This window comes from Cricetulus griseus, chromosome 3, assembly GCF_003668045.3.
Source record: "Cricetulus griseus strain 17A/GY chromosome 3, alternate assembly CriGri-PICRH-1.0, whole genome shotgun sequence".
Taxonomy (NCBI): Eukaryota; Metazoa; Chordata; class Mammalia; order Rodentia; family Cricetidae; genus Cricetulus; species Cricetulus griseus.
The window spans coordinates 91125342-91150644 of record NC_048596.1 but is presented as its reverse complement, the minus strand read 5'-3'; the positions used below and the strand labels follow the sequence as shown (position 1 = coordinate 91150644).

Below are 25303 nucleotides of genomic sequence, written 5' to 3'. Positions count from 1 at the left end.
CCCTCACAGTGCAGGCTCGAAGACTTTCCCATCTTCTGTAAGCTGCTTCTTATTGCCTTGCTCTTGGAATGTCAGTGCTTCCATAGTACAAAGCAGAGGTTTTTTTAAGGCTCCTAGTTGCCATCCCAAATAGAGAATTTTAGAACTAGAAAATGGTGTATGGCAGATAAGACTTCTGCCTGTCAGCAAAAGTTGGGTCCAAACAAGTAAACAGTATTATCAGCAGTCATGACAGTTATTTATACTTTGGCAGAAATCCCACCCGGGTCCCAGGCTATTTGGCAGATTCTTGATGCCATCTCCCAGAAGTACACCCCAACCTACCTGCTCAGAGTCTCCCGAGGGGCCTTAGTGCCTCCGGCTCCATGATTGATGCTGGAGTTCTTGTTGGCAGTCATGGTCATTTCGGCTCTCCGCAAACCCAGAGCCCTGCAAAGAAGACACTCCTGTAAACCAAGTTTCCACAGGCAGCCAGAAGCACTTCAAGGCCATAAGGGTTCCTGTGCCATGTAGCTAAAACCACTTTCTCACGCCTGGCCTCTAGTGGAGAAGAGTCTGTGAGCTAGCAGATAATTGTTGCCTCACAGAAAACGATTTCTATTTCTCATTTTTTTGTTTCCCATCATTCCTCATTGCATTCATAATTTTTGCTGTATTTTCCTACCTCTTGTCCTATTATTCATTCATTACTCATGGATAAAACTGAAATATTTCCTTTTCTTAAATAAAGAAGTTAGCTTTTTTTCTAAGCAATAAACCATTCATTCATTCAAAAAACATTTGCTGAAAAACTCTTCCCAAAGCAAATGTTGATCCAGTAAAGAATAAAGTCTGTCCTCATGAGCTCACACCCCATGGGTAGCACAGATAAGAATCACATAGGTGTCCTGTGCTGAATACTAAGTGTACATCATTATATTAGGCAATTATAAGTAGTTTGAAGCCTGGGTGAAGAAAGGAGAATGAAGAGGGTGTGGTATCTGATAGGTTCATGAGAGGCCATTCTGATACTGTGGCATCTAAAGGACACCACACAATTAGGGGCTAGAGGTAATAACCATGTTTTCCTAATATCCACTAAAATAAATATACATAATATATTTAAATAGTAATTAAAAATATATCCTAGGACTAGAGAGATGGATGGCTCAGAGGTTAAGAGCCCCAGTTGTTATTCCAAAGGACTTCAGGTTCAATTCTCAGCACCCACATGGAAGCTCACAACTGTCAGTAACTCCAGTTCCAAGGGGTCTAATACCCTCTACTGGCCTTCACGGGCACCAGGTACACAAGTGGTATACAGGCAAAACACCCATACACATGAAAAAGTGCCTATCTGTATATCATACACAGCTTTAATAAGTTTCCAAAAGTAAAAAAGAGCCACCATCTAAGGATTATTTTTTGGCAAATAATGAAATGGGAGAAAAAAAAGTTAAAACTTAAGGATATATCCAGATTGGAAAGGTAAAACTATAATTATTTAGCAGATGGAATAATTTTGAAAATATGTAGAAAGTATGTAGAAAATTCCAAGGACTCCACACAAAACCCATTACACTAGTAAGTGAATAGCACAGTTTTAATCTTGAAGGTCCCTCTGAAAGGCCCATGTGTTAAAAGCTGAGTCTCCAGCCTGTGGTGCTACTGGGAGGAGGTCAAACCTTTGGAAGTGGAACCTAGGAGAAGTAAGACACTGAGCTTCTTTCCCAGACATCATGAAGTGAACAGGTCTGTACCACATGTTCCCACTAACCTCCACAAGCCCAAAGTGACTATGCACTACAACTCCTGAAACCATGTGCCAAAGTAAAACCTCCTTCCTTACAAATGGATTGCTTCAGGTATTTTGTCAAAGTAATACTTAATATACTAAGTTCAAGATGGTTTGCCAGATACAAAAATCAGTATTTTAATCTGTGCTAATTGTATCACATTATTTTGTGTGCATGGACATGTGTGGGCATGTGTATGCATGTGCCATGGTTTGTGTGGAGGTCAGAGGGCAACTTCTGGGGAGTTCTCCTCTTCCACTCTGTGGGCTCCAGGGATCCAACTCAGTTTGCCAGGCTTACTTTCAGAATCACTTGCCAGCCCCCAAAATCATATTTAAAACATATATTTTGGCCCAGAAAAATATTTTAGCAGGTAGAGGCTTGGTACCAAGCCTGGAAACTTAAGTTTGAGCCCACACATAGTGAATGGAGAGAACTGACTCCACAATACCAATGAAAGATTCCTTAAAAGAAATACTACAGGTGCTTTTGCTGGTAAGATGGCTCATTGGGTAAGGGTGCTTATCACCAAGCCTAATGAATTGAATTCTATCTCTGGGACCTACATGGTGGAGGGAGATAACCAGCTCCCAGATGTTTTCTGACCATATATGATCCATAGTGCACCCACGCATACCCCCACACACAAACAATCAATGTAATAATAAAAAAAAGCAACAAAAATGAAACCAAGTGAGCCCCACTTCCATTCTTTATAAAACAGAGAAAAATATTGTTGGAAGAAAATAACTTTATAAACTTCGGTGTCTAATGTAACACTAGGGATGATGAGGATGACATGATGGCGGACTGGTTGCCACTGGTGCACCTATGCACTTTGGCTCTGGTTGAAATACTCTCTACTGGCAGCCCAGTGCCTCATTAAGTGCTTTGCATATAGTTCAGTGCAAATAGGTGAAGAGGCAGCCCCAGAAGTTCTGTCAGGCCAGCTCTCGGCCTCCTTGGGGAGCTCAGCAGTGAAAAATCAACTTACCACATGTCAGCTTTTGAGTGCCCATGGCTGCAATGGTCACAGTAACTATCACTACTCATCAACATAGTTCTCAACATGCTCTGCTTCTTCCTGGTAGGCTTTCAGGGAAGGGGTAGATGTGTAGAAAGACTAGAAACTGAATTATATTTAAAAATACAATAAAAGATGCTGTTTCTTTGAATCTCTATTGTTGAGAGAGACAGCCCCACTGCTCTGGAATGCTATTCTGTAGTTGTAACATGAACAGAAAACAAACTACTGAGGAGGAAAAATGAAGCTAACTGATATTTTGATAGAATAAGAAGGAAAAAATAATCCTGGGATGATGTAACAAACAGAGGAGCAGGCCCAGTTTCTCCAAAACACTTTTTTTTTAAGCTATGGGGCTCGCGTGCATGCGTGTGTGTATTGGGGTGGGATGCATGTGCCATGAGTGCATGCAGAGGGTGGGGGGCAACTTGTAGAGTCTATTCTTTCTTTCTGCCATGTGGATCCATGGAAGCAAAAAAGTCATAGCACTTGGCAGCAACCACCTTAACTCACTGATCCATCTTGCTGGCTCTCCTCTACACCGTTAGCTGGATACTTCAGCTAATCGGGTTAAGGAGAAAAAGACACTTAGTGAAAATGCCCAACAGAAGCAAGCAAGAGGAGAAGCTGGTTTGCTGTCACAAAAGTCCACCCATAAATGGCAAAGCCTGGGCAGAAACAACATATTTGGAAAAGGAAATTCTTCAATTAGCGTCTACCACCAATACACGGTTTCTCAAAAAACCTAGTTCTAATAAACTTCAGACAACTATGTGAAGAGTTACAAGTCAGAGAAATAGCACAGTACAGTACCACTGGAATTTCCCAGGTACATCAGAAACAGTGGGAATACACAGGACACAGTCAGATCACTGCACCCAACCCTGCCCATCAACTGTTGGTTGTGTAACCTTGCACAAGTAAGTTCCAGAGGCTGGTTTTCTCAATAAACAGCAAAGATAACAGCATGCCCTTTCCCCAAACACAAAGATGCTTAACAAAAGGCTTTTCTTACGGATCATGCTTCTCCCAGTTCACTTTTGACATTCCCTAGCACTGACATGCAGTTCATTTTACCTATACCAGGTGATGTGCAAACACCCACAGTATAAAAATGGTAAGATGTCCTGCCTTGGCAGAGTTGTCAAGGGAGAAAAGTTGGTAAAAACTGGACATTGGAAAGGCCTCTGTGCTGGCAAGTTTTATGTCAACTTGACTCAATCTAGAGTCACTTTAGAAGAGGGTACCTCAACTGAGAAAATGCCCCTATCAGATTGGCCTGTGGGCAAACCTGTGGTGCATTTTCTTAATTGATGACTAATGTGGGAAGGCCAAGCTCACTATTGGCAGTACCATCTCTAGGCTGGTGTCCATGGGTACTGTAAGAATGTAGACTGAGGAAGCCATAGAAACAAGGTAGTAAGCAGCACTCTTCCATGGCCTCTGCATCTGCTCCCATCTCCAGGTTTTTGATGAGGTTGTTTGAGTTCCTTCCCTGACTGCCTGGTTAAACTGTGATAGACAAGTATAAGCAAAATAAGCCCTTTCCTCCCCAAGTTGCTTTTGGTCATGACATTTCATCACAGCAACAGAAACCCTAAATAAACCTCATAAGTCTTAATTTGTTTGTTACTCACAGGAACAAACCTAAAGAAAAAAACTAAGGTGTACATACATGCTGCAAGATTCCTTCTACAATTATAATAGCTAAAACTGTAAGTACTTCACATATATGAAATCATTTAATACTTTGGATGCCCTTGTGAAGTAGGTACTACTATTACTATCATTACATTATTTATACTTTATATAGAGAGGAGTCCAAGATACAGAGCAGGGAACAAGCTACCCAAGTAACACAGCTAGAAAGTGGAAGTCAGAAATTGGGGCCTAAGTGACCCATACTAGGCCCCAGCTCCAAGCCAGGGTTCCATTTTGCCTTCAGGGATCTTCTAATTCAATTCTTATCATTCTATGAGGTAGGAGTAATATGGCCTTATATTTCCAATTAGGAAATTTAGCTCCAGGGTAATTAAGTGACTCCCCAAATTACTAGATCTCTCTGATTTTACTGTCTACTTTCTTTAAGATTTCTGACAGGCTTATAAAAAATGCAGAGTCCTAGGTTCCATCTTCACCACTGAAATGGGAATCTGTAGGGATGGGACCAGGAAATTGCATTTCTAGTAATTATTCTAGGCTAGTCTTATATATCTTACATGTGAAAATCTGTGTCCTACAACAAGATGAGGTTTCAGAAATGTCTGATGTCACTACTCACTTTTTCCAGGAGTTTGCTCAGCTGTGAGCAAATAGAACATGGATACTGTTCCCTCCTCCAGAACCCATAGTTTCTCCAACCCTGAACAAAACTCCTGGCCCTCAACAAAGGGTGTGGCACGTGCATAACTGGGTCTCATGCAAGCCCTAGTCACACCCTATGCAACAGTTTCCTCAGCCAACAACTAACTGTACTCCTTGTACTTCAAAACAATGTTTTCTGCCATCCACTCTAGAAGCTAGACATTTCTTTCCTTGCTTCATCCCCACCTCCAAACTCCTGGGAAAGGGAGCTTATACTGGAAGACATAAATTCGTGGTTCACAAGAGTAAAGCTAAGTCTCACCCAGACTTCCATTTATGTATTTATGTATTTATGTATTTATGTATTTATGTATTTATGTATTTTATTTGTGTGGCTCTGAACATTATATTCTTTTTTGCATAATTTTTTATTTGAATTAGAAACAAGATTGTTTTACATGACAATCCCAGTTCCCTCTCCCTTACCTCCTCCCCTACCACCCTCTCCCCACCCCAAACTAAAACCCCATCTATCACACATCCTTTCTGCTCCCCCTGGATGGTGAGACCTTCCATAGGGTGTCATCAGAGTCTATTGTATCCTTTGGGATATAGGCCCACCCACATGTGTCTTGGCTCAGGGAGTATTCCTCTATGTGGAATGGGCTCCCAAAGTCCACACCTATGAGTACTGAACTACTACAGGCGGTCCTGTAGATTTCTGAGGTTTCCTCACTAAAACCCATGTTCCTGGGGTCTGGATAAGTCCCATGCTGGTATCCCAGCTATCAGTCTGGGGACCAAGAGCTCCCCGATGTTTAGGTTAGCTGTTTCTGTGGGTTTCACCAGCCTGGTCTGGACCCCTTTGCTCTTCACTCGTCCTTCTCTGCAACTGGATTCCAGATCAGTTCAGTGATTAGTTGTGGATGTCTACTTCTACTTCCACCAGCTGCTGGATGAGGGCTATCAGGTGGCATATAAGTCAGTCATCAATCTCATTATCAGGGGAGGGCATTTAAGGAACTCTCCTCTGTTGCTTAGATTGTTAGCTGGTGTCATCTTTGTAGATCTCCAGACATTTCCCTAGAGACTTCCCGTTATTTTTAAATAACCCAAATTAGTTGTCAAACATTTAAGAAGCTGAGTGTCAATAAAAATTGAGGTTCTAACTTCTCTTGAAAACTAGAAAATCTGCCAAAACATTTGACATTTTTGTGTAACCGTAGTTGGCCAGAGCTGAGTGAAAGTGGCCCATTTTAAACTTCTCCATGTCAGTACTGACTCCCCTAGCCCTCTGACTCTACCTGGCTAGCTTTCTAAGCCAACAGGTGAGTGTACAGCTCTGTGCTTGTAACTCAACAGAGAGCACTAGGAAGCTGGGCCATAATAGCACAACCACACAAAACTTCTTAGGTGCTATGCCTAGAAATGAGCAAGGGAAAAGGGGGGTATAGATGGGTGTACTGGGATGACTAGGAGGGAATAAAACATCTAAGAAAAGGCATCAGGAAAGACTTCTCAAAAACTGAAATAATCTCTTCCAAACCAAAAGACCCTTTTCTCCTTTTCTATCCACATACCTTGTACTTTGCATCTCTTCCAAAGTACAAAGAACCCATCAAGGTAGAAAAGACCCTGGGTTTGTTGGTTAGGAGGCTAAAGGATTGCCAGGGTTTTGTTTTTGCTTTTTTTTTTTTTTAAACAGGACTCAAAGAGGCTGAAAAACCAGCCACAGGGAAAAAATGATTTTGTTGTTCTTATTGTTGAATGAGAAAGCATAAAGCACTGTAAAGTCCACTTGCTACTCCTGCGCTGCTTTCCCAGTGTCCTCCTCAAAGGAAGCTCTTCACATTTAGATTTTCAACCTCAACCAATTTTCAATACCCTTTTCTGCCAGATAGCCCTTTTTTCCCACTGGAACACAGATTCTGTAGATTTTAAGCTGAAGTTAAACACTTCCCGAAAACCTGAATTGGGATGAGTGATCATGAGGCAATTCCAGGCCAAAAGAAATCTATTTCTTGCCAAGATAGTCTCAAAACCCTCCATACAGCTGTTGCTGCCAATCTGGACACTCAGCCTCTCAGCTAGCAGCTTTGCCTAGCACTGGCAAGACAACTGAGCCCACGCTGTCTAGTGGCTTGTCACCACTTTGGAAAAGAAAACAGAATGGAGGCTCGTACTGCAAGCCCTGCTCTGAGGGACTAACCAACCACTGCCTTCCCTCACTTGGGCAGGAAGAATGGAGCAGGTCCAAAATCAAGACAGTGACACAGAGGTCACACTCCTAATCTAAGTCAGGGTTCTTTCCTAGGGCAGCCACATCAGACTACAGAGAATGCCATTCCCTGTATTCCATTCCAGGAATACTGATGCCTCCAAGATTCTTATTCAGCCAAGTCCTCTCTGGCATGTTGTCTGCCCCCCATTCTTTCTTAAATACCCAGGCCAGATGTCAGCTTTTCTTTTTTTCTGGAGCCTTTCCTGCTTCTTAAGTCTTGACCTCATACTCACCCTTCCCATGCTCTTCCATCTAGTTGAGCTGAAGCTGACTGATGGCAAGAGAACTCCTCTGCCTTGGAAAAGCATACTGCCTGTAAGCTGTACCATCTCAGAGGAGGACAAGGAAATAGTAAGGGCTCAAGGGACTGGAAAAGTCTGGGTACCTCTACTTACCTAGGGTTAGGGATAGGGTTAGGGTTGGCAGCACAAGGAAAAGGTCCAACCTCTGCAGTGAGAAAATGAACACTAGTGAGCTGCCATCAATGAAGTACAGAGGAAGGACATGCTGCAAGGGTTGAGCTTTCCCCATTCTGACACCTTGGTGCTTGTCCTCATTTCTTCAGATGACTTTGTTTCTCTTGCTAATCTACCTTCACCACAGTTACTCCACCAACATGGATGTAGATGTTTAACATCCCCCCCACCCCCCACATATATATCCCATTCTCAAGGTCAAAGCCAGAGTGACTTAAAAGGCCCTTCACCACTGGGTGGTGGTGGTGCACTCCTTTAATCCCAGTACTCGAGAGACAGAGGCAGGTGGATCTTTGTGAGTTCAAGGCCAACCTAGTCTACAGAGCCAGTTCCAGGACAGGTTCCAAAGCAATACAGAGAAATCCTGCCTCGAAAAAACAAAACCAAAAAGCAACAAAAAAAGTAATTTTCAAACTTCAGGTTCTATATAGATCATTAAGGCTCAACTTTAACTTAGGTTTGGGTGAACACCTTTTGTTCCTCAAATCTGAAATGCAGAAGAAGAAAGTACACTGGTGTGGCCATGGTCTGCTGGTTCTATGCATGTATTTTATCTCATTTCATCTCTGTAACACTGTAAGAGTAGCTATCTTTTTTTTTTATTAGTTCAAATTAGGAACAAGCTTGTTTCACATGTCAATGCCTTCTCCCTCCCCACCCCATCCACCCTCCACTCCCCAGGCAGGGTAGGGCCCTCAACGGGGGCTCTACAAAGTCCACCACATCATCCTGGGCTGGGCCTAGGCCCTTCCCCATGTGTCTAGGCCGAGGGAGCATCCCTTCACATGGGATGGGCTCTCAAAGTCCCTTCTTACACCAGGGAAAAATACTAATCCACCACCAGGGGCCTCCTAGAGTGTAGAGGCCTCCTCATTGACTTCCATGTTCAGGGATCTGGATCAGTCCTGCACTGGCCTCCCAGACAGCATCTGGGGTCGATGTGTTCCCCCTTGTTCAGGCCAGGTGTTTCTGTGGGTTTCTCCAACCTGGTACCGACCCTTTCGATCTTCATTCCTCCCTCTCTGCAACTAAGTTCCAGAGTTCAGTTCAGTGTGTATCTGTGGATATCTGCCTCTGCTTCCATCAGCCACTGGATGAGAGCTCTGAGGCTAGGGCACCCGCCGCTGGACCAGTAGCTATCTTTTATTTTTTCTATTTTATAGACCAAGTAATGATGGTTCAAAGAGGCTAATTTCCCTTGGGTTTTATTGTAAATGGTAGAACCAGAGTCTGGAATGGTGGAAGGTAGGCTCTGTAACAGGTAGTAGAGCATGGAGGCAGGAAACCACCATCCACCAGTTCATATATATCCCCGAAGCCCAGCTCTCTCTAGATATTGACAACAAATCTAATGCCTGCTGGCCCTTGAGTTCCTAGTGTTATGACAATGTTTTTCTTTAACCTACCTATTTTAGAAGGTTTTCAATCAACACAAAATCGATGCAAAGTATTCATCATTTATCCTAGCCTAGGGGCAGAACAGTTTACAAACACAGACTCTGGCCAAAGCAGGCCTCTCCCTTACAGTGAGGTCCTTCTAAGGCTAAGAAAGGAGATAAAAGGTGTCTGTCCATTCATCTGCCCAATATCTGAAGGCAGGTGCCACTCAGTAGCTGCAAGTCTGTGGTTCTCAAACTGTATGCCAAGGTACCCCAGAACAACCCGGCAAACTCAGGAGTACCGCCACATATTATAAATTTGGGGGATAAAAGAAATCCTCAACATCTGTTAGACACCACAGAAGTTAAGTTTGAATGTCAGACTACACTACATTCTTTTAAATGATGTCATGTCTTTGTATAGCTGGTTTTCAACAGTTGCTATGATAAAAAGCAAGTACCACGTGGAGAGCAGCGTGGAACAGGAAATGTGGGTGGCAATGTTGAATCCAGGACACCACACAGGATCCAGCAGATCCCCTTATTTAAAAAAAACAAAAAAACAAAAAAAACTGTGGTTGTTTAAAAATGAAATAAAAACATTTTTCCTTTCAATTTATGTAGTTTTTTTTTTTTTTTTTTTTTTTTTTTTTTTTTTTTTTTTTTTAACCCCAGAGAGCTACTCACTTTGTTAGGATAAATACACAGCAATACAAAATTGTTTAAACCTAAATACTTAATAAATGAAACTTAGCTAGTTCTTTGGGCCTATGGGTACTAGGCCCAAAACTTGTTGTGTGATGTTTTACTCTTTTGGCTCTTTGGGGGCCCACTACCCACCTCCCTCCCAAATAAATCACACACAGAGGTTTATTATGAATGCCCTGCCTTAGCTTGGCTTGTTTCTTGCCAGCTTTTCTTAACTTAAATTATCTGGACTATTTTTTTTTGCCTCTGGGCCTTTTCCTTATCTTACTTCTGTATATCTTACTTTCACTCTTACTCCATGGCTGACTGGGTGGCTGACCCCTGACATCCTCCTCCCCTTGTTCTCTCATTGCTCCTCTTTATTTTCTCTTTTCTCCTATTTATACTCTCTGCCTGCAGTCCCACCTATCCTTGTTCCTGCCTCACTATTGGCGTTCAGCTCTTCATTAGACCATCAGGTGTTTTATAGGCAAAGAATCACAGCTTCACAGAGTTAAACAAATGCAGCATAAACAAAAGTCATATACCTTAAAATAATATTCCCCAACAGTTACTGAAAAACACCAAGACCCATGGACTAAGGAAGTTTAGAATTCTCTGAGGCAGGTGTTTTTCTAAGTCATGGTGTTAAGGAACCATGAAGGAGTTCCTGAGCAGGCCCCAACCTGCCTCAGAAGCAGCAGGCTGCAGCACTGAGGTCTATGGGCAGCAAGTTCGTTCCAAGAACAGAACTGACTGACCCATGGCCTCAAGAAAACTGGCTGCACCAGTGGCTTTCCCCCAGCCTAGGGACCAAGCACAAATGCCTCGGGCTCATCCTAGGCTCCCAGGCTGCCCTCTGAACCCCATCCCTGAATAGCTCTATTCAGCACATGTCTCATAATAAAACCCAAAGTCAGCCCAGAAGCCAACCAGCCAGCAGGGAACTTGCACACACACAAACTGATATAGGCACTGCAATGCTCACAAGTCAAACCATTAATCCATAGAGACAGGGTGCAATGGGAACCAAAGAGAGGGCAGTCAGTCACTGAAAGGCCAATCCAGGCTTTTTGGATGAAGATTTGCATAAAAATGGCCTTTTATTCGGATGAAACTACACTTCTCTTCCATTCTTGCCTAAAGTCATAATACCCCTTAATGGATATCACAGTTAATGATACATTAGCCAACTGTTGTGATGTCACAGGATCCAACTTTTGTCGTTTTCGTTCTGGAGGTAAGGGGGGCTGGGGCAGAGAATGTGACAGAAGACAAGAATAGAATACAGTTATACTGGAATTTCATTTTTCATGCTAATTTCCCTAGGAATGAAAAGCAATCAGAAAAGAAAAGGCAAGCCCCAGGCAGCAAGGCTGAATTTAGGGATGGTTAAAACATGAAATCTGTGTGTGTGTGTGTGATGTTTCTCTTTTTGTAACCGTCGCACAGTTCTTGAGTATGAACTTTGTAGGTCACACCTTTTTCAGTGTCAAAAGGATTGAATATGCCTGGATACCAATTGGGGTGTGAGGCCAAGAGGACAAGAGGAAAACAGGCAGGAAGATAAGAGAAAGGACTATTTTACTCCAGGATGGGCCAACTATCAAGGCATTCTAGGTCTGACCAAATGCCAAGGCCTTCTCTTTCCATCATCTACTGCCTGGGTGCAAGGAAACCAGAAAAAAGCAGAAACATGGGAGTGGCTCAAGCTGTACCGCTCCCTGGAAATCAATGTTTGGGACATTTCATTGTGTTGTGGGCTTCACACTGGCAGAGAGGCAGGCTTTATTTGTTTGAGCTGCATCCTACAGATAATGACCAGGATGGAGAGGGCACTTGGGCCCATCATAGGGGAAATGACTAAAGGAACCGGGAGTGTTTACCCTGGAGAAAAGAAGGCTGGGGTGGGGAAGGGTAGTAGCTGCCTTGAGAATTCAGACAGGCTTTTAATATGTAGAAGGGTTCCCATAAGCCTTCTAGGGTCCACTAAAGGGATCTCAGAAAATGAGAAGACCCAGATGCCAAATTGAAAAGAACTTCATATCTCTAGAGTCCCACAAACTGTAACTTTCTTTTAGTCCCTTATTTCTCAGTTATAAACTGTACTGTTGAGGATAAGGATTGGGCTGTCCATTATGGCATCCCAGAATTAGAGCAAGCAACATATAGCAAGAACCAATTAATATGAATCAAAGAAATGGATAAATGAAGTGATAGCAACAATTTGTAGAAGTTTATTGTTTGTTTTGTTTTGAAACCAGAACTCCATAAGGTATTTTTTGGTTTTTGAAGATAGGGTTTCTCTATGTAGTCCTGCCCTGGACCTCACCCTGTAGACCAGGCTGGCCTCAGCGATCCATCTGCCTCTGCCTCCTGAGTGCTGGAATTAAAGGCATGTGCCACCACCACCTAGTTTTTTGTTTTGTTTTATGTGTATAGGTATTTTTGCCTACAATGTATGTCTGTGTACCACATGTATGTGATAACTGTGTGGGTCCCATGTTTCTTCTTTACTCTGCTTTCTCTTCCCGTAGGGAGTAGATGATGGAGAGAGAAGGCCTGGCATTTGCCAAACTGAGAGTATCTTGATAGCTGGCTCATCCTGGAATCAAAAGGCAATGCAGAAGAAGGCATTGGATCTCCTGGATCTGGAGCTACAGACAGTTGTAAACCACTACATGGGTGCTGGGATTGACCCCAGATGCTCTGTCTGTAAGAGCAGCTCTTGACTACTAAACCGTTTCTCTAGCCCTTCCATAACTATTTTTTGAACACCGCAGTTACTATGATTCAATCAGAAAGCAGGGGGACAGAAGTGGGTAGAAAGATGCAGGTTGACTCAAGGCTGCCCTGAAGACATGGGCTGTCTGGAGTCATGAAGAGCACAAAGGAGGCACACTGAAACAATGGGCAGGAAGTTGATATGCACAGCAAGGTCTCTGCCATCTCAGGGTGTCTTCTTTCCTCTTCTCTGGAGGAAATGCAGCAGGAAACTCCTGTCACCAGACAACTGAACCCCAAGAAAGGGATTCTCTCAGATGGAAGGGAAAGGGGACACTTTCAAGAGAATATCCCTGTTATACTAGTACATATTCTATCCTCAGGTTTTCTAGGAATACACAGTGAAAATGCAGATAAAGTTAGACTGTCCCCTTCCCCTTTTGCAGATTGACAAATGTGATCTCAAATGTCCCTTCTTCTACAAATTCTTTGATTCTCACAGCGAACTAAGAAAACTTAAACTGAGAGAAATGAGGACCCCTCCCAGGGACCATAGATTAAAAACTCCCATATGCATCCGTAGGGCCTAGACATGTACTCATAAGCCCTGGAGACATAGATCTAGCTCTGGCTTTCTCCTCAACTCGGGCCACACTGATAAGCTAGAGCAAAACAACCAGACTATAAACATCACCCATCAGGTAACACAGCACTACAGACATTCTGCTTCTCTTAAGGAACTTAAATATTTCACATCATTCTAAGAGTCATTTGAAAGATAACCTAATTGTTATGGAGCCATTTTTTTAATTAAGCAATAGAAATTAAGTTTTCCATAGTTCTGAAAGAATAAAGTGTTGGAACAGTCAGGTTAGTGAGGGCTTCCTTTCTGGCCCAGTGGAGGGAGAGTTTACAAAGCAATTTTCAAAGAAATAATTACAGGTTGTACTAGGGCCATCAGCCTGGTTCTAATTACTGAAGACGAGAGTCTAGCAAAAATAAATTTAACATTAACAAATATAACAATAAAGTGGTTGTCAGTGGCCTACACATTTATTCTAATATGTCCTCAAAAACACTTCTGAAATACCTGTTTAAAAACTGTACTCAGGTATTCTGGAATCTCATCAGAATTCTCCCTGAGGAAAAAAGCTTCATTTTGGGGGGGAGTGTCAATTCATTCAGAGTTAAGTGAACAAATGCATACAAAACTTGAGAATACCATGCTAGGTTAGAGTATGTAATAACCATCAAATATACTGCAGAATTCCAAAGGGGAGACATACAATACCACCACAAATCTCCACACCGTAGGGGTACTGTACTGGCTATTAACCTTCTAGCTACAGAGCTATTTAGAAATGTGTTAAACCCAAGAACCTCCACAGAAACTTCTGCACACTTAGGTTTCTGACTACCATTTTAGACTGTTCATACACTCCCAGAGTTCTTCCATCCATTCATTCAGAAACTCACGATTACAGCTTAGCAGATATGCAATGTTGAACATGAAGAAAAGCTCATTTGCTATAGGCACTCTCTTCTCCTGAGTTTTAGACTTCACTGTCAATAATTTGTAAACTACTATATGTTATCACAGGCTCCCAAAAGAACTTGAAACAGTGCATTTAGAAATATTAGACTTGGGCTTGCCTCCCATCACAAAGGCAAGGATTTGATCCCCAGCACCATATTAATCAAGTACGGTAGGCAGAGCATTTCATAATCCCACAGATAGGCGGGGTCGAGGACAGAAGAATCAGTTAAGTTCAAGGCAACCCTCAGCTACATAGCAAGTTGAAGGGCTAGCCTAGAATAACTCGAACCTGACTCAAAATACACACACACACACACACACACACACACACACACACACACACACACACACACACACACACCCCTACCTACCTCACAAGTGTCCATACAAATGTGTTATTCTTCTAACATGGTTTATAAACTGCACTGGACCTTTGGTAACCAGATTCAGTAGCTGAAGAACTGCAGACAATGGCCACAGCTTGCATTTTCCCAGCATTCTTCATCTCTCTGTGGGAAACATAGGGAATGGGCCTCCTCCCCTTTTCTGGGCTGGCCAGCATGCTCACCAAGCTGCTCCCAACATACTGAAAGCCACCCAAGTCATAGCTGACTCATGTCATTACTCTTTGAAATAAGGTATGACATGTATCTAAGCCCTCATATATTTTCATATTTGTAGCCTACAATTAGGCATTCTTGAGGGATGTAGCTGACTAGTGGTTCTGTTCAGTGACCTATAATTATTCACACAGACATTAGGGTCAACCCAGACAACTCTCAGGCCTAGAGGCACTATGAGTACAGGCCTCATGGGAGAGGCTATTTGGTAGCTCTACAAAAGTCCATACTGTCCCTCCTTGGCTGCTCACAGAGACACCCCCTCCACCCCACTCCTTGTTCTCCCTCCCCATCACTAGGCTCATCACAGATCACTCCCCATGGCCAATTGTGGGCACAACTGTGTGCCAGGGCTAGCAGTGGATCACTCTGTTAGACACAATCTCCAGTATAAAGGAAATTAAATGCAAAGCAACTTATTTAACCTACAAATTTCTCATCTGAAAATAACTTTGTCACACCCCAAACCCATAAAATCTGCAGTCAACTATGTGCAGATACAGGAGCTGAGATACAGTCCTCCTGAGACAGCCTTTCTGCTACCAGTTATAGTAGCCTCATTGTTCCCAAGAGGCCAAGAGAACAAAGCCCTCATGCAATCTTCCACTATCCTACAACCTCCCTAGCTGGGAGGGAAAGGCTGGTTTAATTTTAAAAAAAAGAAAAAAAAAAGAAAGGAAGGAAGAAAGGAAGGAAAAAGAAAAGAAAAACACTGCTTCAAGCAACATTTGACTCCAACAAAAATTCATTTCTTATTTTTAAATGGTAGCTCAAACCCTGATTTTCAACACCTGCAAAGATTCTACCAGTAGCCAGCCTAGAGCAGCTGTGAAGTACAGGATGGCCCATACCACAGAGCAGCAGACACTGAGCACAAACCCATATCTACCCTCACTATGCAAGCTTCCTTTGCTGATGCTAGCTCTGAAGGACTTCAGGGTGCTGAGGTTTTGTCTGGCAGGAGAGAAGGTATTTTGAAAAGAAACTTCTTGTGCTATAAAATACTGAAACAATGGCTCTCAAAGAACTAAAATTTCTCCAGGAATCCTACGATAAAGGGAAGGAAAGGTGGGAGCCCTGGTGCCAGCCAGAGGAAGCTGTCATGCAGCCCTGACAACTTAACCTAGTAAGGCAGACAGAAGTGGAAAAAAGATACAAGAATGGGTCCATGATAAGAGACACGGATGGGTCCATGATGGGTGGGGCCATGCCTTATCCAGGACTGCTTAATTATGCCTATCTACTATCCTCTATTTAAACCTAAACTTTATTTCAGGAACCCTAAGATGGCCATTGTATTCCTTTGTTTCTCTTTCCAGTGGCGAAGTGGGATAAATCTCCTTCCTCTGCTTTTAATTATACTGAAGATGGATGGCTAAGCCTTGTTGGGATTCCAACAGCACAAGTTTTGATCCTGAAAACTAGAATATAGTACTATATTCTTTTCAAAAACATGTTCACATGTTCTTTCATGTGGGTCCACCAATGAGCCCAGGAGGTTAGACACAACAGGTATTTCCTCTGTTTCACAAAGGAGACTGGGGCTCTGGGAGGTGGAGTATTATGCCCAAAAACTTACTTTACTATATACAGAACCAGGTTTAAAACTGCCAAGTAGCTCTGTGGCCTCAGTTTCTTCCACAAAAAAACAAAACAGTGGCTACCTCACAGGCTATTCTATGGAGAGATGAGTTGCTATATAGAAAGTGATGGCATCTGCTTCCTAGGAAGGGTCATGTAGTTACTATACAGTTGTTACTACTAAGCTATCATCACCACCACCACTACCAGAATCCAATTCCAAACCTAGAGTTCATTCCTCTTCTCTTCTGAAGTTTTGCAAAGATGCTCAGGAAGCAGTAATATCTAACCCTGAGTGAGTCCAGGCCCAACCCCTGTAATCTGTCTATGAAACAAAGAACTCAATGGGTTCTCTGTTTTATCATTCCACAAAACTTCCCTATGCTGAGTACCAAGAGACAAACACCTACCACTTTTTCTAGCTTCAGAAGTCACACTACATTAGTCAGCCATTCTGTGGCGGCCCTGACTATACAACATGACTGTAGTACATCAACTCTATCTTCAAAATCAATTTCATAGGTACTTGAAATAGCCTTGTGCTAGGTACTACTAGGGAAAACAGTCTTTTAAAAAATTAAATTATTATTATTATTGTGTAATTGTTCATGATGTATGCATGTGGAGATCAGAGGACAATTTTGTGGGGTTGGTGCTCTCTATCTTCCTGTGAGTTCTGGGGATTGAACTCAAGTCTTTTTTGCACAGCAAGCTATTTAACTGCTGAGCCATCTCACCAGCCCTGAAAACAGTCTTTTGTTCTCTAAAACATGAGCAGTAAAGGAACAGCCAGATGCACAAAAGGCAACAAGAGCACACAGGTACCAGAAATAACTGATGGCAATGCTTTCAAAACTGCCTGGAGAAGGCAATACTGGAAATGACTTTTACCACAGCTGAAGCTCTATCTGCCACAGAAGGAGAGAACATTCTGAACTAAGAGTGAATACAGAAAATACAAGACATCACACCACATCTCATAATCAAGAGGCTGTGTATGTTGTGATACAGTAAGAATTAAGAGTTGGTTTTCTTTCTGACTCCTGACAAAGTCAGGAACCACTCTGGAAATTTCCTCAAGGATACATCCAAGTGACAGCAGGAGAGGGCCGACAAGCCCCTTTCAACAGCACCTGAGTTTATTATGCTAACGAGGTGACTCTTGGTGGATAGGAGCCAATGACCAGAAAGAGGGGGTTGAAGCCTTATGCCCCAGCCTCTGGGGAAGAGAAGAGAGCTGAAGATGGAGCTGATCACCAGTACTGATAACAAAATCAATCCATCACTCCTATATAACAAACCCTCCACTGAACCCCTACTGACATAATCCCTCACATCTCGAGAGCAAACTCTCCACAGAACCCCTGACCTTGGTAAACATATCTGAGTGCTAGAGAGCAACCCAAGGGGAAGGAAGTGTGACTTGACTATTCCCTCACCTCAATATCCTGCCCTATGAAGGTCTTTCTATTGGCCGGTCCTGAGTTGTGCCCTCAATAATAAACTGATAACAAGTACACTTTTTCTGAGTTTTGTTCTGTGAGCCATTCCAGCAAAATATCTAGCCCATGGGAGGGTTTGGGGAAAGAAACTCCTAAAACTTTATAGCTAGCTGGCCAGAAATATGGGTAGCTTAAACTAGTGAGTGGAGGCAGTCATTTAAGACTAAGCCCTTAAACAAGCAGTGTCAAAATTATATTAGATTATAAGACCTCTAGTTGGTGTCTAGAGCTGCAGAATTGGCTGTTGTGGGTGGGGGCAGGAGGAGGGAGCACTATATATTTGGTGCCACAAATGTTGTGAGTAGAAAGAGACGACAGGCCGGGCGTTGGTGGCACACACCTTTAATCCCAGCATTCAGAAGGCAGAGGCAGGCGGATCTCTATGAGTTCGAGGCCAGCCTGGTCTCCAGAGAGAGTGCCAGGATAGGCTCCAAAGCTACACAGAGAAACCCTGTCTCGAAAAACAAAACAAAACAAAAAAGAAAGAGATGACAGTGATAAGAGGAGAAGGAGGAAAGGAGAGCAGTGGTGGGAGATGAAGGAAAGTGGGCCAGATCGGTGAGAACAGGGATGGGCTTTAAATGACAAGACATAGGGACACTTCTGCTTCCGCAGACACAGAAGCCTTAATCTTCATTCACTACTTGCCCTTTCTGAGCTCATACTGCCTGGGGGTGGCAGGCAGCTGGGAAAACAATGCAAGCCTCCCTTCCCTGTACTGAGTGGCAATGATAAACTCACAGTGTACCATTCTGAATTCAATCCCCACCCCATCAAAAGATGAGCTGCTTATCCCACTCTCATTCTGCCTGTTCCAAGCTCTGTGTGTTAATGCCAGTGCTTTTACACAAATCCAGCTTCACGTCTTGAGTAAAATATAATTTCATAGGAATGCAATTCTGGAATGATCTCATTGAAAAAGCACATCCAGCAAAGGCCATGAACAGACTTTGGGCCAGCCCATTCACACCCACAGCCAAGAAGTTTGCAGACCCCTTTCCCTTAAATGGAGAATGTGCCTGGGCCCCAAAGCAAAGCACAGCAGCTGCCCACAGACATCATACTATCCACTGTCTGTCTCCCTACAGCCTGAGGACTGGGCCCAGAGCAGCGACCACCTTGAACTACCTATCCTGGCACCATACAAGGACAGACTTGAGGCATCATGAAAACAGGCCTCATTACCCAGATGCTCCCTTCATCCCTCAGGAGAGCTCTGGCTCTAAGCCAGCTAACACCAGATGAAATTATGAGCATTGCCTTGAAAGAACCCTCCCAGGTAACACAGTAGAGAAGCCTCCCAACAACTACCTACCTTCCCCAACTCCTAGGGGCTCAGTTCCCACCTGGACCCACTGAGCAGAAACAGAAAATTTGACACCAAAACCAGAAGGCAAAGCCAGGTCCAGCCCAGTCCAACTGAGACAAAATGGACCATAGGAAAAATTATTATACCCTAATGGACTCTCAAAAATGTTAGCTAAAAATCACCAAGCTGGAAAAAAAAATCTTCAAATCTGCTCCCTGTCCCCAGTAAACCCTCATAAATAGACCAGAAAAAGAGAAAAAAAAATATATTAATGGCTTACAGGACCTATGGGAACCTTCAGTGCTCTCTTTGCAACTTTTCTATAAATCTGAAACTATTCTAAAATTAAAAGTTTTCTTAAAATAATAGCTTGTTGGGTTTCCTTTACAAGGAATAATGGGAAAAAGAGTAGTCTTGGAGTAATTTCAAGTAGTTAATGAAATTTGGGTATAAAATTCCCCCAATTGCTAACAAAGCTTTGGAGGAAAGTTAATCTGTCTAAGGTACACTTCGCTTATCTGTAATATGGAGGCAGTACAAGCAGGAAGAGTTTGTGTGTGGGTTGAGTGATACTGTACTGCACAGGAAGGCCTTCCCACTAGGAAAGCACTTTCCTTGTGGGAGGCAGCAGTTTTCCATTGGTCAGCCTTCATCTGACTTCTTGAGGACAGCATGATGAGGCCTCAACTCCACTCCTCGGCCCTACCAATCTTTTTTTTTTTTTTTTTTTTGGTTTTTTGAGACAGGGTTTCTCTGTGGCTTTCCAGGCTGTCCTGGCACTAGCTGGTCTCGAACTCAGAGATCCACCTGCCTCTGCCTTAAAGTGCTGGGATTAAAGGCATGAGCCACCAACACCCGGCGGCCCTACCAATCTTTAAGCCTTATGCCTTCTTGGCATGGCTCTTTAAGCCCAAAGCTTTCACCCACAGGGCTAAAAGGCTGCTTCAGCAAGTTCCAACTGGAAAAGCACACCTCTGTTGACTGCCTTCCCTCATCTACTAGGATCCAATGTCACTGCCACTAGCAATCACTTCCCTGAGGCTGGCAGGAAACAATCAAAGGGGCAGCCAAAGGTAGACTGCCCTTCTCAGAGGGTGTGAGGTGAATGGGGGAAGTGTGCTAAGTCCCACAAAAGTCCTTCACCTGTGGTGGCATCACTACCACCCACCACCAGCCCGTATCCCTGCCTACACCTTGTTCCTGGCATCCTGGCTCCACATGAAGCCAGGCTGATGGGCACAGCAAGCTCCTCAAAGCAGAGAAAGTTCCTCCTGGTATGTTTCTAATGGCAAACACAAAGCTCTCCACAAGTCCTAGAGCCAGACTCTCTGTCTTTATGGTGTTTTCCACTCCTTCCCTAGAGAGAGCAATGAACATGCTCAACATGGGACCCTCTTTCTGGTCTCCTAAGCAAAAAGGCTGGAGGCCCAGAAAAGGCTCAGGTGAAGAAAAGTACATTTTCTGGTGTTAAGATGATCTCCTGGAAAAATCACTCACAAGGATGTCAGATACTTTTAAAAACTCACTCAAGACAAAGGAGAACTGCAATCTCACCCAGAAAATTTAGTGTCCAAATAAGGGAGTACTATACCAGTTAGCTTGTTCCAAGTGTGAAAGGCCCTGTGAGAGAAGCAGTTCCCAGGCTTAGGATTCCACTAACAGGTTGTAACCCCTCCAAGAGCTAATGGGCACATTCTAGTGGCTAATAACTCTGACCTTCCAGATGGCTGGACTGGGGACATACCCCAGCTGAGGCCCAAGGACATTAGTTCCTGGCAAGGAATATGCAAAAATGATCAGCAGCCCAAACCAAGCCAGATAACAGCCCCAGAGGCTTCAAGGACAAGTTTAGGAAGCAGGGCCCAAGAAGATGTCCTTGGAGTCATTTTTTACACATGTGAATAAGAGTCAAATAAAGTGAACTATAAAGAAGTTAACTATGTTGTGTTCTTTACAATTTCTCCCCCATTACTGCCTCCTAACCAGTCTACTCTGGCTTCGGGGAGCAGCCTTGAGTGGCACCCAGAGGAGATACCCAATGTAAGAAAATATCATTTTATCACTATTTCTCTTTACCCTTCAGTCTCTCGTCCTACCTACTCGTAAACGACAGTTGCCATTCTGTTGTTCAGGAAAGAAAGGAAAGGGGAGAGGAAAGAAGCCACTTTGAGACTTCACTCACTGGTTTCTGTTAGTTGACGCTGGAGTGTCAACCTGAGCAAAGTATATCCAGCTGTATTGAGCACTTCATCTTTGAAACCTGTCATCCAGATCGTCCCTGCTCCACAGCAGTGGAGGGTCTCTCACACAGCCAGTCCTATGATAGGCTCACTGTCAAGGCTGGAGAAAGGGCACAGTGTACACAGTACCTTCAGAGATCCAGCTGTGCATTTTCAGTCCCTGTCCACTTCAGCCCTTCCCCCTGTCCTCGCAGTTCTGATTCCATGTGTCTCTGTGCCTATGAGTCTGTGTTTTATTTACACTACCCCTGTCTGTTGTTAGCAACAGAAACACAGTACTTTAAGGCAGAAGAGGCAAGTCTGCCAACTGGCTTGCTGTTCTGCACCCTGCTTCCAGCTCAGGAAAGGAGCTGGTGGAGGATCCTTCCAGCCACAATCAACTGTTTGTGCCTTTAGCTCCCATGTCCTAGGAAGCCTGAAGGCATGGTTGACTCAAAGTTGGTTACTGTTGCTGGGGTCCTTCTTCTTCCCTGGAGCCCACACTGGTACCTCATCCCTTGTGTATGCTAAATGCTGTTGCAAGTGCCAAAATTCAGGAAACCACTTTCTCCCTTACCCTCACCACCTAACTGCCTAGTTGGACAGTCAGGAGAACTAAATAAAAACAATTCCCTGAGCTGGGGAGATTGCTCAGTGGGTAAAGTGTCTGTCATGCAAGTCTGAAAACTTGAGTTCCAATCCTTATATCCTACATAAAAGCTGGATGCATCTATAATGCTACTATAGCCTAATAGGGAGATGGGAGGTGGAGACAGAAGGATCACTGAAAGCAGTGCAGAAGAGAGATCGTGTCTCAAACAAGGTACACATGGGCTTTTAAAATGATGTAAGGAACAGAGTGACATCAAGAAATACAGTTTTGTTTTGTTTTTGTTTTTTTGGTTTTTCAAGACAGAGTTTCTCTGTGTAGCTTTAGAGCCTATGCTAGCACTAACTCTGTAGACCAGGCTGGCCTCGAACTCATGGAGATCTGCCTGCCTCTGCCTCTGCCTCCTGAGTGCTGGGATTAAAGGCATGAGCTACCAACACCCAGCAAGAAATACAGTTTTGTTCTTATGCACCAACATGACTAAATATTGTGAGTAAATTTGTTTACTTTGCCACCTCGAGTAGCTTAGAAGTCTTTTGACTTCCCATTCACACACACACACACACACACACACACAAACAAAGAGAGGGGGGAGGGAGGGAGGGAGGATGGGAGGGAGGGAGAGAGAACGGAACGGGGGGGGGGGTCCCAGGGAAGGATATTTCCAGCCTTAGAGGCAGAAAACTGCTCCCAAGACCAACTCTGTAGAACCAGTTAAGACTGAGCTCAGCTTTCCCATCTTTTCCCATTTTCAGCTTTATGCTGTATACTTTCTCCTAAGTTCTGCTATCAGGCTGTTCAGCAAAATCAGTATGAATTATTGATCACTATTTTGTTTTCAGAAGAGGGAAAAATATCTTACGGAGCTCACAGACTAGCATAGGGAGAAGAGGGCTATCATCAAACAACTCAAATGGGGGAATACAGACAAGAAGTATTTACAGTGGGTGAGGTATTGTTAGACCCTCGGAAAACTCAAGTATCCCGGGTCCCAGGCCACCACCACGGTCACCCCAATCACCAGGCAGATTCGAGAGCTTGCTGCAAACTCTATGAGGCTTTATTGTAATTTAACCAGCTAACCCCATGTTAGCTCGGGTCTTTCACCCACCCGCCATGGCGGATGGCTAGCAAAGACAGCTTCTAGGGCCTCCTAAGAGATCTTATAGGACAGCGTAAGGGGAGTGTCCAGGGGTACACACAGGCTCACGATTGGTGTGCCTCCAGGCTTGGAGGGCTTGCCCTGTGTTGATTGGTCAACTGGTTGTTATGGCCCATAGGCCCTTCCAGGTGGTTGCTATGCTTTGTGCATCATTGCTGTGCGCTTGTAAAGCACACCCAGGGTCGTAAAGCATAGCGCCACCAGCTAACTTCTGATTGGTTCCTTGTCACGAGGTAGGCATTTGACTTTCTAGTGTCTAGGACAAGGTCATAGAAGCACGTGTTCGGCCGTTATGGCTGCCAAATGGGAAGCTGGTCCCTTCAGTATAGAGACTGGAGCAGCTCAAGTAGGATTTCTATGGGAGAAAAAATGGGAACCAGACCTTTAGGGACAAGGAGTAGTGAGACATCATGAAATACAAGACTGAGATGAAGTGCAAGATCCCAAGACAGGACGAATTAGTAAATTTATGCCTGCAGTGTTTCCCCATAACTAAATGGGCCTCAAATGAAAAGGGGGAAGAAAACTGACTTCACTTAGTGAAAAATAAAACCTTCACTCAGGGTCTTCAGGCTCTCTTACCCTTCTGTGCTTTCCTCTGCCAAGAGCATGTTCAGTATTTCCTTTCACTGTGTTACTCTGAGATCCCCTCCCTGCAGTGCAAGAATGTAGCCAACCTAAATTCCTAAATCCTACCACATCCTGATGGAACTCTTGGAATTTAAGATTCCTGCTGCTGCTGGGGTTGGGTGGGGCTGTGCACACCTTTAATCCCGGTACTCAGGAGGCAGAGGCAGACAGATCTCTCTGTAAATTCCGGGCCAGCTTGGTCTATATAGTAGGTTGGCCAGGGATACATAATTAAAACTTCTATTCCAGGCCAAACTTTAGGCTTCTCTAGCTGCAACTGGGGACAGAGGCTTGCATATTCCCGTACTGGCCCAGATCAAGCTATGACCCTGAGTCATACTTATGAAACCAGAAGAAGGGGAGGCATCAGTTCCTAATAAGCCCAGGTAAGTCCTCCATCCTTCTTCATTGATATTTGCAATCATGTGTGTATTCAATTAACACCTACCAAACACCAGCCAAGTACACACCAATGTGTCACACTCTAAAACAATTACAAATCACCTCAGTATTGGATGACTAAAAGTTAAGACTAAGTCAAGAACTTACACAATCAATAGAAAAAAAAAATTACTGAAAAAGGGGAAAACATATGTTGAAGGGACCAGCTCCCCATTTCGGCAGCCATGACAGTAACACGTGCTCTATGACCTTGTCTTAGTCACTAGAGGTTAGGTGCCTGCCTCGTGACAAGGAACCAATCAGAAGTTAGTTGGTGGTGCTATGCTTTACGACCCTGGGTGTACTTTACAGACAAGCACACAGCAATGACGCAGAGCATAGCAACCACCCTGGGAGGGCCTATGGGCCATAACAACCAGTTGACCAATCAACATAGGGCAAGCCCTCCAAGCCTGGAGGCACACCAATCGTGAGCCTGTGCGTACCCCTGGACACTCCCTTACGCTGTCCTACAAGATCTCTTGGGAGGCCCTAGGAGTTGTCTTTGCTAGCTATCCGCCATGGCGGGTGGGTGAAAGACCCGAGCTAACATAGGGTTAGCTCGTTAAAAAAACAATAAAGCCTCACGCAGTTTGCAGCAAGCTCTCGAATCTGCCTGGTGATTGGGGTAACTGCGGTCGTGGCCTGGGACTCCTGGATACCTGAGTTTTCCGGGGGTCTAACAATGTAACATGTCAAAAAGAATGGAATAATGTTCAACCTCTTTGGTAAATCAAGAAAACACAAATGTAAATGTTGAGATATTATTTCTTACTCATCAGACTGGAAAATACTGAGAAGGTAACATCTCTGGGTATTAGCAAAGATGAAAAGAAATGAATCCTTGTAGACATTGCTGATAAACACTGTAGACAGAGACCTGAAATTACTTTTCAAGATGAAGACACAGATGCTCCTCTAGAGCATTTTTCTAGAGCATTTTTCTAGATATTAGTGTATACAAACCCCTGCATATTCACTGTACATGGATGTCCATTACAACGATGTCAGCAATACACAGATAGAAAGACAGCAGCCCTTA

General features: G+C 43.7%; 1 protein-coding gene across 7 annotated transcripts in view; it reads right to left on the bottom strand.

Moving 5' to 3' along the window:
- Dennd2b (DENN domain containing 2B) overlaps positions 1-25303 on the bottom strand; it is a 184745-nt gene that overhangs the window by 51168 nt on the left and 108274 nt on the right. For all 7 annotated transcript variants that reach the window (XM_035442292.1, XM_027410047.2, XM_027410049.2 and 4 more), the window contains one exon: positions 325-429. In XM_035442292.1, coding sequence (XP_035298183.1) covers positions 325-404 — 80 coding nt within the window. In that variant the 5' untranslated portion in view covers positions 405-429. The remainder of the gene's footprint in view (positions 1-324; positions 430-25303) is intronic.